At 52.9% G+C, this 12040-nt stretch overlaps 5 protein-coding genes across 5 annotated transcripts; 2 read left to right on the forward strand and 3 right to left on the reverse strand.

Annotated features, from left to right (window-relative positions):
* Positions 1-522: 522 nt before the first annotated feature.
* On the forward strand, positions 523-1919 carry WHR41_04127 (uncharacterized protein; the record flags this gene model as incomplete). Its single annotated transcript, XM_069372733.1, has 2 exons — positions 523-631; positions 689-1919. The coding sequence occupies exons 1-2, from the start codon at positions 573-575 to the stop codon at positions 1917-1919; spliced, it is 1290 nt and encodes a 429-aa protein (XP_069230101.1). The 5' UTR covers positions 523-572.
* A 725-nt stretch (positions 1920-2644) lies between these two features.
* WHR41_04128 (uncharacterized protein) lies at positions 2645-3887 on the reverse strand (the record flags this gene model as incomplete). The annotated part of the gene is made up of 2 exons (XM_069372734.1): positions 2645-3090; positions 3144-3887. 2 exons carry the CDS (start codon positions 3885-3887, stop codon positions 2722-2724), a joined length of 1113 nt encoding a protein of 370 aa, XP_069230120.1. The 3' UTR covers positions 2645-2721.
* Positions 3888-5121: 1234 nt separating this feature from the next.
* On the forward strand, positions 5122-6477 carry WHR41_04129 (uncharacterized protein; the record flags this gene model as incomplete). The annotated part of the gene is made up of 1 exon (XM_069372735.1): positions 5122-6477. One exon carries the CDS (start codon positions 5122-5124, stop codon positions 6475-6477), a length of 1356 nt encoding a protein of 451 aa, XP_069230119.1.
* A 149-nt stretch (positions 6478-6626) lies between these two features.
* WHR41_04130 (uncharacterized protein) lies at positions 6627-8500 on the reverse strand. Its single transcript, XM_069372736.1, has 3 exons — positions 8142-8500; positions 7517-8074; positions 6627-7306 (listed from the first exon to the last, which is right to left on the reverse strand). The coding sequence occupies exons 1-3, from the start codon at positions 8214-8216 to the stop codon at positions 6755-6757; spliced, it is 1185 nt and encodes a 394-aa protein (XP_069229994.1). The 5' UTR covers positions 8217-8500; the 3' UTR covers positions 6627-6754.
* Positions 8501-8815: 315 nt separating this feature from the next.
* On the reverse strand, positions 8816-11959 carry WHR41_04131 (uncharacterized protein; the record flags this gene model as incomplete). The annotated part of the gene is made up of 1 exon (XM_069372737.1): positions 8816-11959. One exon carries the CDS (start codon positions 11957-11959, stop codon positions 8816-8818), a length of 3144 nt encoding a protein of 1047 aa, XP_069229995.1.
* Between the last annotated feature and the right edge of the window lie 81 nt (positions 11960-12040).

Consider the following 12040-nt stretch of genomic DNA (forward strand, 5'->3'; position numbering starts at 1 on the left):
GGCAGTAATACGGAAAGGCGTTTTTTGTAATTGCACGAAGGAATGAGGCTACTATCATCGGCCCAGAATGTATACCCCACTCATGGTTTGGATCTGGCGCATTGAGTTTCTTTTGTTATCCACATCATAGCTAAACACGAAGAACTATCAACTTCTACTAGAGGTGTCTCATCATTATTATTATCGTCCCTCTTTTCACGTGCGACCATGGGCTCCAAAAGCCCTGCCAAACGTTTCACAAGTCTCTTCATCTCTATTCTGAATTTTGCCGTTGCTATATGTTCATTTTCGAGCCCTGTTGCTGTGTTGTTGTGTATGTCCACTTCCCGTAGGGTAGGTGTGGGCTAGAGATCACGTGACCTTACCGCGCTTCGCCTTCAGCGGCTGTTGCACGTCGCTCGAGATCTAGGCAACAGCAGGGACGACTAGGCTAGATGTTCCCCTATGGGATTTTGGATCCATTGAGATTCTCTTAGGCTCTTTCACGTCGGGGATCTTGCGACGTGCGAGTGGTACAGAAGACAATCTCAAATCCGCCGATTAGAGCTTGATCGGGTTCGCTCACCTCGAACATGTCGACCACTTTCCTGAAACACTACCTTGAGATTCCTTCCGTGGAGCGTGAGGACGCGTGAGCTAATCATTTGTCTGATTCCATTTATCACCAGTTACTGATAATGTTTGATAGACTCAAAGCTCTAGTCCTCACCTTGGACTCTGCCGACATCAGTGTCCTTCGAGCAGCAATATCAGCAAAGTACGACCCTTTTGCAAAGTTGCCTGTCGAGCTCATCATCCGAGTTTTTGGTTTTCTTGATCCGTACGATGTCTGGTCAAAGCGCCTCGTCAGCCGCCGGTGGGCAGCGGTACTTTCGTCTGAGGATGTGATGAGATCGGCTGTGGCGCATCTGAAAGACCATGATCCTGCTGACTCTGGATTACCCGAGAACTGGAGCACGTCGAACCCACCTACTGATGAATTAAGACATACACAATCTTTGCGGCTCGGCAGACCCTTCAGCAGCCTTTACTTCGAGGACGAGATCGCGAATGACGAGTACTACAGCCATGAACTTCCCCAATTCCAGCTCAAGGGCAGATTCTTCGCGTACCTGAAAGGCAAACACAGAGAGAGCTACCGAGTGGTCGTGCGAGATCTAATCAGCGGCCAGACTGAAACACTGGTTGGCGAGGCACGGGAGAAGATAACGGCTCTAGCATTGACCTCAGAGATCATAGCATTCGCGACATACACCGGTGTCATTTACGTTTCTGATCTCAACGACTTACCAAACACCCGCAAAGCCATGCGGCTTCCATCAGCTCGGGTGCGATGCTTGGCTGGTGACAAATCGGTATTCGCTTGCATTCTTTACGGAAACGATGAGCACACCATTGTCATCCACGATGCTGCACTGAAAAGAACAAGGTCCGTCGCATTCGCGAGCAGTAATTTACCGCAAGGGGACAAGTTGGCCGTTCCAGATTGCCTAATTGTTGACTCAGCCCACGAATCAATCCATGTCTTGTTCTTGGTGAACAGCCGTGTCGATCGTGTCTCATCCCATTGCTGCGCAAGGCTGGGTACGCAACGACTGGGATTCGAGGGTTCCGTCGTAAAGCAGCAAGTGGGAAAAGAGGATCAGATCTGGGAATCTCCTTGGCTCCACAAAAATTGGAATCGAAAAACCGAACTCTTCAATCGTCCATTCCTCGGTAAAGTTCGTCCTGCTGGCAGAAAAGGTGTTTTCCAGGTCTGCGGAGGTCCGGCATACTATTTATATGACACATCCACTATGGCCTTCACACAAGTCGAATTCAGTGAGCTTTGCGAAAAACCAAACTTGGAGACTCGACTTGGACGTCCATCTATATGGAAGGGCCATGTTCAGTGTCGTCTGCAGTATACCCAAAGCTGACGCTGATGCTGCCGCAACCTCGCAAGATATCACGTGTCTCGGCCCCAGTCGTCAACGACCATGTCTGCGGCAGCTACGCTGTATGGCCCCCCTCGGCCCTGGCGATCGATCGTGAGGGCTTTTCGGGCCATCTCACCGAGGGAGGCGTCAACTATGTGGGAGTGAACGATTCATTTGCCGTGATCTGCTTACCGTTCGTTGACCTCGTTCAGGTACTTTGTTTCGACGAGCGGATCCAGATGCACGGCTCTCAATCGACGGACTTGTGGACAGATCTCACCGAGCCTGGAGAGCCTGGAGAACTTTGCTCGATAGAGAATGGCGGAGAATTGGCTCATCATGTTTTCAGGGGCTTTGATGGAGATCATTGTCAAAAGAAGTCTCCTAGCAGCAACTTTTCTCCGAGATGGGAGAAGACAAGGTGGAAGATGCCATACTTTCAGCGAAGCCAGGATTAGCGGTGGGGATTGCAGTCTCACGATCTCAGAGCTCGACGCTGGTGCCGATCGAAGGGTGCACGAATTTAGGAGAGCCTGTGATGTATGACCAACAAAAGGCATCCTGGTCGAGCAGCTCAATGTCTATCGTCATGCTTCCATTACGAATGCTCAAAGGAGAAATGGAGAAATACCGACCTGCTCTTTCGAATACTTTATGGCATCTCCGTTGCGTCTCACGACAACCACGGAGGTCAAATACCTCGAGGGGCTACAAGCCACCAAAAGTTTGTCAGAAAGAGCGAAATTGAACCAGCGCAGCCTAGCTAGGAGAAATATTGCCTTCTGCTTGAACTCATACAGACTCAATGCGCACCCACAATGCTCGTCGCAGCATAACCCCAGTACGCATCGGCGGACCATCGCCTCAAGGTCTTGCCCTTCCAAAGAAAGAGGAGAAACGTTGCCATGCACGCAATGGACACGAACCCTGCTGTGATGAAGCAATTCTGGAGACCCATACCCGTGTACCATGGAGTAATCGCAAAGCTGAGACCAAATCCGATGGTGTTTCTGATGACCATAACGGAAGCCATAGACTCGCCACCAATCTGGGGAAAGCAGTCTACCGCATAGGCGATGGCGATAGAGCCTCCGACCGTGAGGCCAAACACAAGCATTCCGAGGCCGAACGCTAGGCCAATCCAATGGATACCGTGATATGCTCCGACACCCTAGAAAACGCATCAGCGTGGCATTAAACTGTATTCACATCAATTTTACTCACCCAGGTTATCAAGCCAGCACCCGAGAACACACCAGCGACTGCCAGAGGCCAAAGGCGCTGTTCCGGCTCGCGGATACCGCGGTTGCGTCTTGCGAGGTAGATTGCCAACTTATCCGCAATCGCTCCGGACCAGATGCACCCAAATACCGCTCCAACCATTGGCCCTACGTAGATGCATCCGACGAAGGCTGCAGGCCAGTTGTAAGGCGGTGCACTCAAGACTGGGCTGGCCGTTCCATTCAGCACCTGGTACCAAGACAAGTTGATCCCGTAGATGAAGCCAGCCCAGGCGATGCATGGGAATCGCAAGATGATGATCAGCGGTCGTATCATCATGCCGAACATTTGTCGTGGTGAGGGACGTCCGCTGAGTAAGACGAATGGCTTCAACTTCTCGGCGTAGGGGCGAGGGGGTGACCTTGACGAATGGAGTTCGCCCGTTGAATGTGACAGTTTGACATCAATATCTGTGGCATCAATTCCTTTGGTGTCAATCTCATCTGGCGTCTTGCTCTTGACTCCGTCGGTCTCGTCGGAGTCTCTCGAAGCTGGCTCGACACCTTCGATCACATGTCGAAAGTACATGGTTTCCTCAGCGCCAAAGAACAGGATAACGAACGAGACCGCGGCGATCATGGCGCCAAGATGCATCGTCCACCGCCAGCCGTAAGCATCGTTGAACCAACCAGCAATGAGTGGCGCAATGAAGTTCGATTCGAAGAGCACCAGCACGTAGGCACTCATCCAGGTACCTCTTTCGTGCGCAAACATGAGATCTGCGATGGAGATTTCTGGCAAAGATTCGATTGGTGCACCTGCAATTCCGATGATAATGCGGTGTGCATACCATTCGCCTGGCGTAGATGAATAAGCTGTCCAAGTCAAGATCGGAACCATCAGCACTGTCGAGATCAAATAGACTCCGCGCCGCCCATAAGCAAGCGCAATTGGTTGCAAGAGCAGGCATCCCCAACCCAGCTGCATCACAGTCAGAGTGCCATGCTTCGTAAATCATGAGGGAGCTGAGTTCTCTATCGATAGAGCTGAAAACATACTGCCGACAAGTCAGCGTCTCTTACAATGGACTTGGAAGAATTTAGTAGTCGGCGGACAAGGATACTCACCAAACAAGAACATAACGCCATTGCCATTGACTGCATACTGTTAGTGACTGCCAGAAGGGCCATGTGGGACGTTCCTTACCTAGATCGGCTGTCGTAATGCCTGTATCTTCGGAAATATCTGCGAGTACAGAATAGTGTAACGTCGTTGGGATACCGACGCCCAAAGTGTAAACAAAAACCATTGCAAGTGACCACAGCTTTCGTTTCCTGGACCAATTCAACGGATCCTCAGGGTCCCGAGAGGGCTGTGGCACAAGGACGATGTCAGACTGCTTGCTTGCGTGTACACCATCGAAATGTCCTCCATCGAAATCCACCATGAAGACAGTTCCTGGAACATCATGGCTTCCATCAAGGAGTCGAGCGTTGCCAGCCATGCTAAGAAATTGATTCTCGATGTATGAGGAGCCGAAATTGGTGAGGCACTGTCACTCCAGTGATTGCAGCAGAGGCAAGTCTCCGTCTTAGTATCAAGATCACAGGTTTTCCCTCCGTAACACCTACTTTTAGACCGGAAAGAAACGTACCGAGAAATGCCCTGTCGTAAGCACCTTATCAATGATCACTGTTGATAAAGCTCAATTTTGCTCGCATTCACCAGTTGATCCCGTTCAAGTTGCAGGAGCGGGGTGATAACGCGAGACCCACACCATCCTTGTCGACATGGCCACGAGATAGGCCAACAAGAACCCCGCCTGATGTTGATGGCTCGGCAATTCATTCATTGACCACTCTGACAGGGTGGGGATTGGAAGTGGAAAGGTGGTAGACTGCTTTCTGCGTACCAGCCAACCTACCGTGCAACATTAGTATTATCAGAACAACTCTCGAGCCAGCCATTTCGTCCTTACAATATGTTCAAAAATGTACGTCATTTCGCACGCAGGAGTACTGCGTTGCAAACCTCGACGATTCGATCGTACTCAATCACTGGCGCAAGAGCACATCAAGCGTTCAAAGTCAACAGCGACCGGCTATGGAAGGACATCCACAAGACAGCACAATGGTCTGCTCCAAACGCGACGACAGAAGCCGGCGGCCTGTCAAGACTCAGCGGAACGATCGAAGACAAAATGGCCCGAGACTGGTTCGCAGACCAAGTCAAATCCCTGGGAGCAAAGAGCTACACAGTCAACGCGACCGGATCGCAGTTCGCAACATTTTCCGGCCGCGGTGACTCCATACCTCCAATCGCCATGGGATCTCATCTAGACTCTGTGACGACTGGAGGTCGGTTTGATGGCCCTTTAGGCGTGATAGGCGCTTTAGAGGTCGTCCGAAGCTTTCGAGAGCAGGGAATTGAGCATTTCGCTCCAATTTCAATAATCAACTGGACCAACGAAGAGGGTGCTCGCTTCTTCCCACCGCTTGGCTCTTCGTGTGTCTTTGCTGGTCAGAGCACAGTGAACGCTGCTCATGAGAGCAAAGCGAACAATGGCAGTGGCGAGACGCTTGGCGATGCCCTGATGTCGATCGGCTATGTTGGCAATGGACCCAATACGTTCGAAGAATTCCCTCTTTCGGCTCACTTCGAGATCCACGTCGAGCAAGCGCGTGCGCTGGAAAAGGCTGGCAAGCCTGTCGGATGGGTCGAAGGCTGGCAGGGCATCTCCGTTTTCGAAGCGACTTTCCGCGGTGAGGATGGCCATGCCAATACGTACCCCATGCACGGGAGGAGAGATGCTCTGGTCGGTGCGAGTAGGCTGATCGTTGAGCTTGATAATTTGGCTCATGTTGCCGATGGATACACTACAGCGACGAACATCCAATCCGGGCCAGTCGGATCGTGCAATATCCAGTCAAGCACGAAGCTCGTGTTCTGCTTGATGCACAAAGAGCTCCTGAGCCTGAACAATATGGGCCAGCAAGCCCATGAAAAGGCAAGGAGCATAGCGAGCATGCACGGTTTAGAGCTGGAATGGTCTCGAGCAATGCACCTCGAGCCTGGCCATTTCTGGGAGGAAGCAGTCGATTGTGTTCGAAGGGCTTGCGGCGGCGATAGAGGAATGGGTGCTCGAACAGACACCGCGCACGACAGCACAATGACACAGCTCGTGTGCCCGACGGCGATGGTCTTCGCTCGTTCGAAAGATGGAGTGTCGCATGCTGCGCATGAATGGACGAATCGAGAAGACTGTGCTGAATCCGCAAGTGTTCTTGGGCGAGCAGTGCTTAATTTCGATCAGACGCTCAAGAAAAAACATAGCTAGGCATTGTTGTGACCATGTTTTATTAGTGGGGATAAATAACCTGCTTCATCGTTAGCGAGGACAGGTACGATGGCACGGTCAATCCATTCCTTCTCCAAAAGCAATGATGAGATCGAAAGCAAGACAGTCTGCAGGTTGTATCGAAGACATTCCTTCAAAGAAATTTTGATTGTCATTCTTTCCGGATCAAGAAAGAGGAGGTATCTAATCCCAGCCGCTTTCCACAGCTCCCACTTTTCGTATCACATCAAGCATATTGTTGCATTGAACAACCAATCTAACCCTTGGCAGCACCGGCCTTGAAGAGGACGATATCGCCGTCCTCAACAACGTAGTCCTTGCCCTTGGTCATGATCTTGCCTTGTGCCTTGACGGTCGCCTCGTCACCCAACTCCTTGAGAGTGGCGTAGTTGTACACGATACACTGAATGAATGTCTTTTCGAAGTCACCGTGAATAACACCAGCAGCCGAGGGAGCCTTAGTGCCATTGCGGATAGTCCACTGGCGGACTTCGTCAGAGCCAGTGGTGAAGAAAGAGCCGAGGTTTAGAGCCTTGCGCATGGTAGTGATGATCTTGGGGAGGGCGGACTTGGTGCCAAGGTTCTTGCACTCCTCAGCAGCGGCCTCGTCGGACTCGAAGCGGGTGAGACGCTCCTCGAGAGCGACGGACATGGGGAGGATGGTGTCACCAGTGGCGTGCTCCTTGACCCACTCGGCGATCTTGGGAAGGTGCTTGTTCTTCTGCCTGATGTAATCGCGCTCGCTGAGGTTGACCAGGTAGACAACGGGCTTGGCGGTAAGGAGGAAGAGAGGGTTGATGACCTCGACCTATACAATTGCAAGTCAGTCTACTGCGACGGAGAATGAACAGAATGCAAACTTCGGGTGATTGTGTCGATATCAGAGACAAAATTCTCTCATGACGCCTCTAAGCGTTATTTGGTGAGGCGCCGGTTCGAAGAGCTGGGATTATAGAGGTGAAACCTCTTATTCATCCTTTGAGGTGTAGCGAGGAAAAGAAAGATGTGTCAAACGTACCTCCTTGGGCGACCAGTGGTTCTTGCGCACATCCTTGCCAGACTTGAGGTGCTCAATGACCTTCTCGACGGTGGCCTCCTCTTCCTTGAGCTTCTTCATCTCAAGCGACTGACCACCACGCCTAGTCTGCTTCTTGTAGTTCTCAAGGGACTTCTCTGCGAACTCAAGATCCTTGATGCGCAGCTCCTCGTTGATGATCTCCAAGTCACGGATGGGGTCGACATCACCCTCGACGTGGATAATCTCGGCATCGTCGAAGCAACGGACGACCTGGAAGATGGCGTCGACGGCGCGAATGTGCGACAAGAAAGAGTTACCGAGACCGGCACCGGTGGAGGCACCGCGGGTCAGACCGGCAATGTCGTAAACCGTAAGGTGGGCCGGTACCTGAGACTTGGGCTTGTACTGCTGACACAGCCAGTCGAAGCGCTCGTCGGGAACCAGGACACGCGACTCTTCGGGGTTGATGGTTGCGTAAGGGAAGTTGGCAGGGTTACCAAGCGAGCACTTGGTAATGGCCTGGAAGAGCGTCGATTTACCTACGTTGGCGAGACCGACCTGTGGGTTGTTAGTTAGCCATTCGTGCCCGGGAAGCTGTGCTCAGCACGTACATGTTCGTACATACGATTCCCGCGTTCAGGTTGTTGCCGGGGCGGCCGAGCAGGACCGGCTCCTCCTTGACGACCTTCTTGGGAGGCATTTTGTTCTTGTTCTTCTTGTCTTTGTTGCTAGCGTAACGTGTCTGCTGGACTGATGGGACAGTCGGCGCTCGGCTTCTCCACTCGGACCGGATGAAGGTTGAGCGGGTAGCGAGGACAAGTGCAGGGCCTGCTGCAGTGGGCGCAAGAGTAGAGAGAGAAGAGAAGAGAGTGCGGGAAGTGCGAGTGAGAGACAGTTTGCTCTTTGCGACGACCGTGACCTGCCGTCGGTGGTGAGACTCTTGAAGATAATGAGGGAGAAGAGGGAATGAGGTTCGGGAGGGGGAAGTTGGGCTGCTTCTTCAGAATTTCTCGCCGCATCGGTGCACTGACCCGAAGTTTGGGCTTGGCGACGAACTATACCAGCATGACATAATGTCAAGGGGGAGAGAGAAATACTGTAGCGATCGTAATTCACTGGAGCGAGATTTACTTGACAGAGCACACGTTATCAGTATCGTATTCAACTCCGATCATACACATTTTATGAACAGCAGTGTGACCGCCCTGCTATGCGGGCAAGCTTGTCCGTGAAGGACACTAAACACCCAACGCCGCGCTTCAACACATAAAAGTACAAAGGGGACGAAGGCCCTCAGGCCTAGCCGTCGGTGATCATGGCCGTGTCACCAGTTTCGTCTGCACCCTCCAGCACACCAAGTAGCTTCGCATAGGGCACAGTGACCCTCTGCAAATCCCTGTGCTTGCCCAGCACGACAACGACCTCCTTGAGCAAATCCTCCCTCTTCCAGCCCACAACCTCGTTACCTTCACCCCATTCGAGACCCGACCCTTCGTCTTGATCTTCATCGTCCTCATCAGAGAACAATCCGCCCATCAGACCTCGCAACAACTCCTCAACCTTCGGCTTCAGATTCTCTGCACCGATGCGCTTAGCATACATGATGAGGTATACTCTGAACTCATCTTTAGCACCCAAAGTATACGCAGCTGCAACTCGACTTTCAAGATGGGCAATTGAGACAGCAGACTCGAAACCTTCGTAGCCTTCGGCAGACAGAAGCTGTTTGACGAGGCGCTGCAGGAAATATGCGCGGCCCTTGACCAGAGCTTGAGAAGTAGTATTCCTCTCGAGGAGAGGAATGATGCCTGAGGAGATGTTTTCGGGATTGATGTCCTCCAGATATGATGTCTCTTTGGATTTGGATGTCTTGACAGGGCGTGAGATGGGAACGCTCGTGTCGGTTGTGTTCCAGTACTGGCTGCCGACTGCCCACCAGCTCTCGCTCATGCGCTGCCAGATGAACATGGCAGGGTTGTACGCAAAGCCATCACCGTTGCTCATCGCTGCAATGACTCTACCTTGGCTGTTGAGACGAGCGAACATGAGGGACGGCGCTACGGTCAGGTGGCCTTGTTGAGTCTGACTGGCCATATCCAGGACAGGCGCCAGGCTGATGGGAGGATGCGGTGCGCTCATTGTCTTGATATTCCAGATGTAACACTGACCGACTGCTGTGATCGCCAGAAGCCACCAGCCTCTGCAGTCAAGGATGACGGGCTGCGCTTCGAGTACACACGCATTCATCAAGCGTCGGCCGGCAGGCGTCCAGACGTGCAGACTGCCATCCTCGCATGCCACGCACCAGAAGTTGCGGTTGCCAGTCACTAGCAAAGCTGCTCTGGGCAAGAAATCCTGCCACAATGTTTGATTTCGCTTGGAGACGGTGATGCGCGTCGGCTCTCGGTCTTGTACACGACCAGTGCGAGCTGGGCCAGATGCGTTGCGAGCCTCGAAAGCCACGGAAGCTTCGCTCTCGGTCGAGTCTGTTCCATTTGCCTGGCCAGACTCAGAACTTGCTTTGGACGGGTCGAGTGGCCGAACGATAACACTGCGGACTAATGGCACAGCCAGTCTTATCTGGCTCACAGTCAAGCTCGGGTTGATGACGGCAGGACGAAGAACATCCGGGATCTCAGCTGTCTTGTTCGAGGCAGTGGAACCCGCAGGAACAAGTCCATCGGCGGTGTTGTTAACCACGGGTGTTGCGCCGGTCTGCTGCACAGCCTGTATCCTCTTTTCGGCCCGCTTCTCATCGTCGCCTTCAACTTCAGCAAACTTGCGCTTATTACCAAGGAGTAGGCTTGCTAGACCACCTTTAGGCAAACCATCGTAGGGCTTGCTAAGATCAAGCACCTTCACAGGCTCGTCTGAAGCCGCACCTTGTCTCACGGCTGCTTGAAGTTGAGGACGCGGCAGATTTGCCTCACCCTGGTTTGAAGAGACAAGCAAAGGCGCAATACGTTTCTTACCATCCTTAGTGATCGTCACGCGCTGCTTAAGCTTGTCGATTTTCTCGGCTTGCGGATCTTTCGGAGGCGCAGGAGCTGGAGGTGTAGGCTCTGCAGGCGCTGCAACCTTCTCCGTAGCAGTAGAATTTCCGTTGACTTGTGTGTCGCCGTTGGTTAGAGCAGGAGTTTGAGAATGCTCATCTCCCATCAGCTCTCCCATGCGCCCCTGTACACCCTTCAACTCGCCAGCTTTGCTTCCTTCTTCCAGACGAAGTGCATCCGCGTTCTCGACGATGCCTACTCGACGACCTGCGCCGTATTTGGCAAGCGCCCTGTCGTTGTCGGCTTGTGGCGCGGGATAGCCCAGCTCGCCCTTCTCGAATACAATTGCGGCCACAGAGCCATCCAGTGAAGTGAGGTACAATGTCTCACCGTCAGGGCTCCAAGAGAGGTCGCTGATGGGCTTCCCACAGAGCTCTGCTGTAGTGACAAAGGGTCGAGCGAAACTAGTATTCCACACGCTCAACGTCCTGTCCTGTCCTGCGCATGCGACCACAGTGACACTGTGCTGATATTGCGTATTGGGATCCGGGTTCGCGGGAGGCGGGTCGCGAGAAAAGAGTCGAGGGGAGAAAGCGCAAACTTCCACGGGTCCTTCATGGCCGATCAGATTGATCTCGCTGTCCCACTGCCCTCTGTTGACAATTGCCACGGAGCTCACCGGGCCATTGACTGCATTCGCAGCCGCAATGTGCGCGCCGTCAGGGGACCAAGAGCATCGGCGAAAGTAGGTCGTGAGGGGTGATGTTTCAAACGGCGCTGTGACAGAGTGCTCCAGAGTGAAGTTTGAGGTCTGGTCATATGCCGTCGCATTAGGAAGTGGCGGAGTGAAGCGGTAGATCTTGATAGTCCTGTCGTCCGAGGCCGTAGCGAAATACTTGTTCGAGGGATCAAAAGTGATGCCTTTGACATGCGACTGGTGCTGAGACAGCGTTTTGAGCTTCTCAAACGTGCTACCCGACCAGACCACGACCTTGCTATCCAAGCCCACCGACACCAGGATAGAGCTGTCGCAGCTCCACCCTAAATCCTGCACATCGTTGTCGTGTCCAATTAACCTCCTGAATATCCTCCAATTCTCTACAGGCGGCGTCTCTTTACTGCCGAATGTGGTATGCGAAGGCGGGGTGGGATCAAGATTATACACGCAAACGATCTTGTCGTCGGCCCCTGAGGCCAAGTATTTTCCGTTCGGGCTGAACCTCACACTGTGGATGGTGCCAGAATGGTATGAGAGCGCGGCGAGCTGCTTCGGCTTGGTGTACGCAGGATTGGAGGCGTTCAGGATCGCTTCGGTAGACCAGAGACGAACATAGCCATCTCCAGCAGCAGTTACGAGTCGGGATCCGTCGGGAGATACGTGACAGCTATAGACCTCGTGGTCCTTCTTCTCGCCGCCGTGGCAGAGCCAGACCGGCTTGGTGAAGCGCATGCTGAGCGCGCAAACATTCAAAGGCCAGGATCAAGTAAACTAGGCGCTGGTCGAGTACATGCGCGCTAAGGATGCCGCATG

Source organism: Cladosporium halotolerans, assembly GCF_011745625.1.
Source record: "Cladosporium halotolerans strain TM138-S3 chromosome Unknown Sca12, whole genome shotgun sequence".
NCBI classification, from domain to species: domain Eukaryota; kingdom Fungi; phylum Ascomycota; class Dothideomycetes; order Cladosporiales; family Cladosporiaceae; genus Cladosporium; species Cladosporium halotolerans.

Excerpts from the sequence above, each read along its gene's own strand:
- WHR41_04130 (XM_069372736.1), bottom strand. The coding sequence starts at position 8,216 with ATGCCTCCCAAGAAGGTCGTCAAGGAGGAGCCGGTCCTGCTCGGCCGC. Across the intron at positions 8,075-8,141 it reads ACAACCTGAACGCGGGAATC|GTCGGTCTCGCCAACGTAGG; the intron begins GTATGTACGAAC and ends AACAACCCACAG. Across the intron at positions 7,307-7,516 it reads ACCACTGGTCGCCCAAGGAG|GTCGAGGTCATCAACCCTCT; the intron begins GTACGTTTGACA and ends GCAATTGTATAG.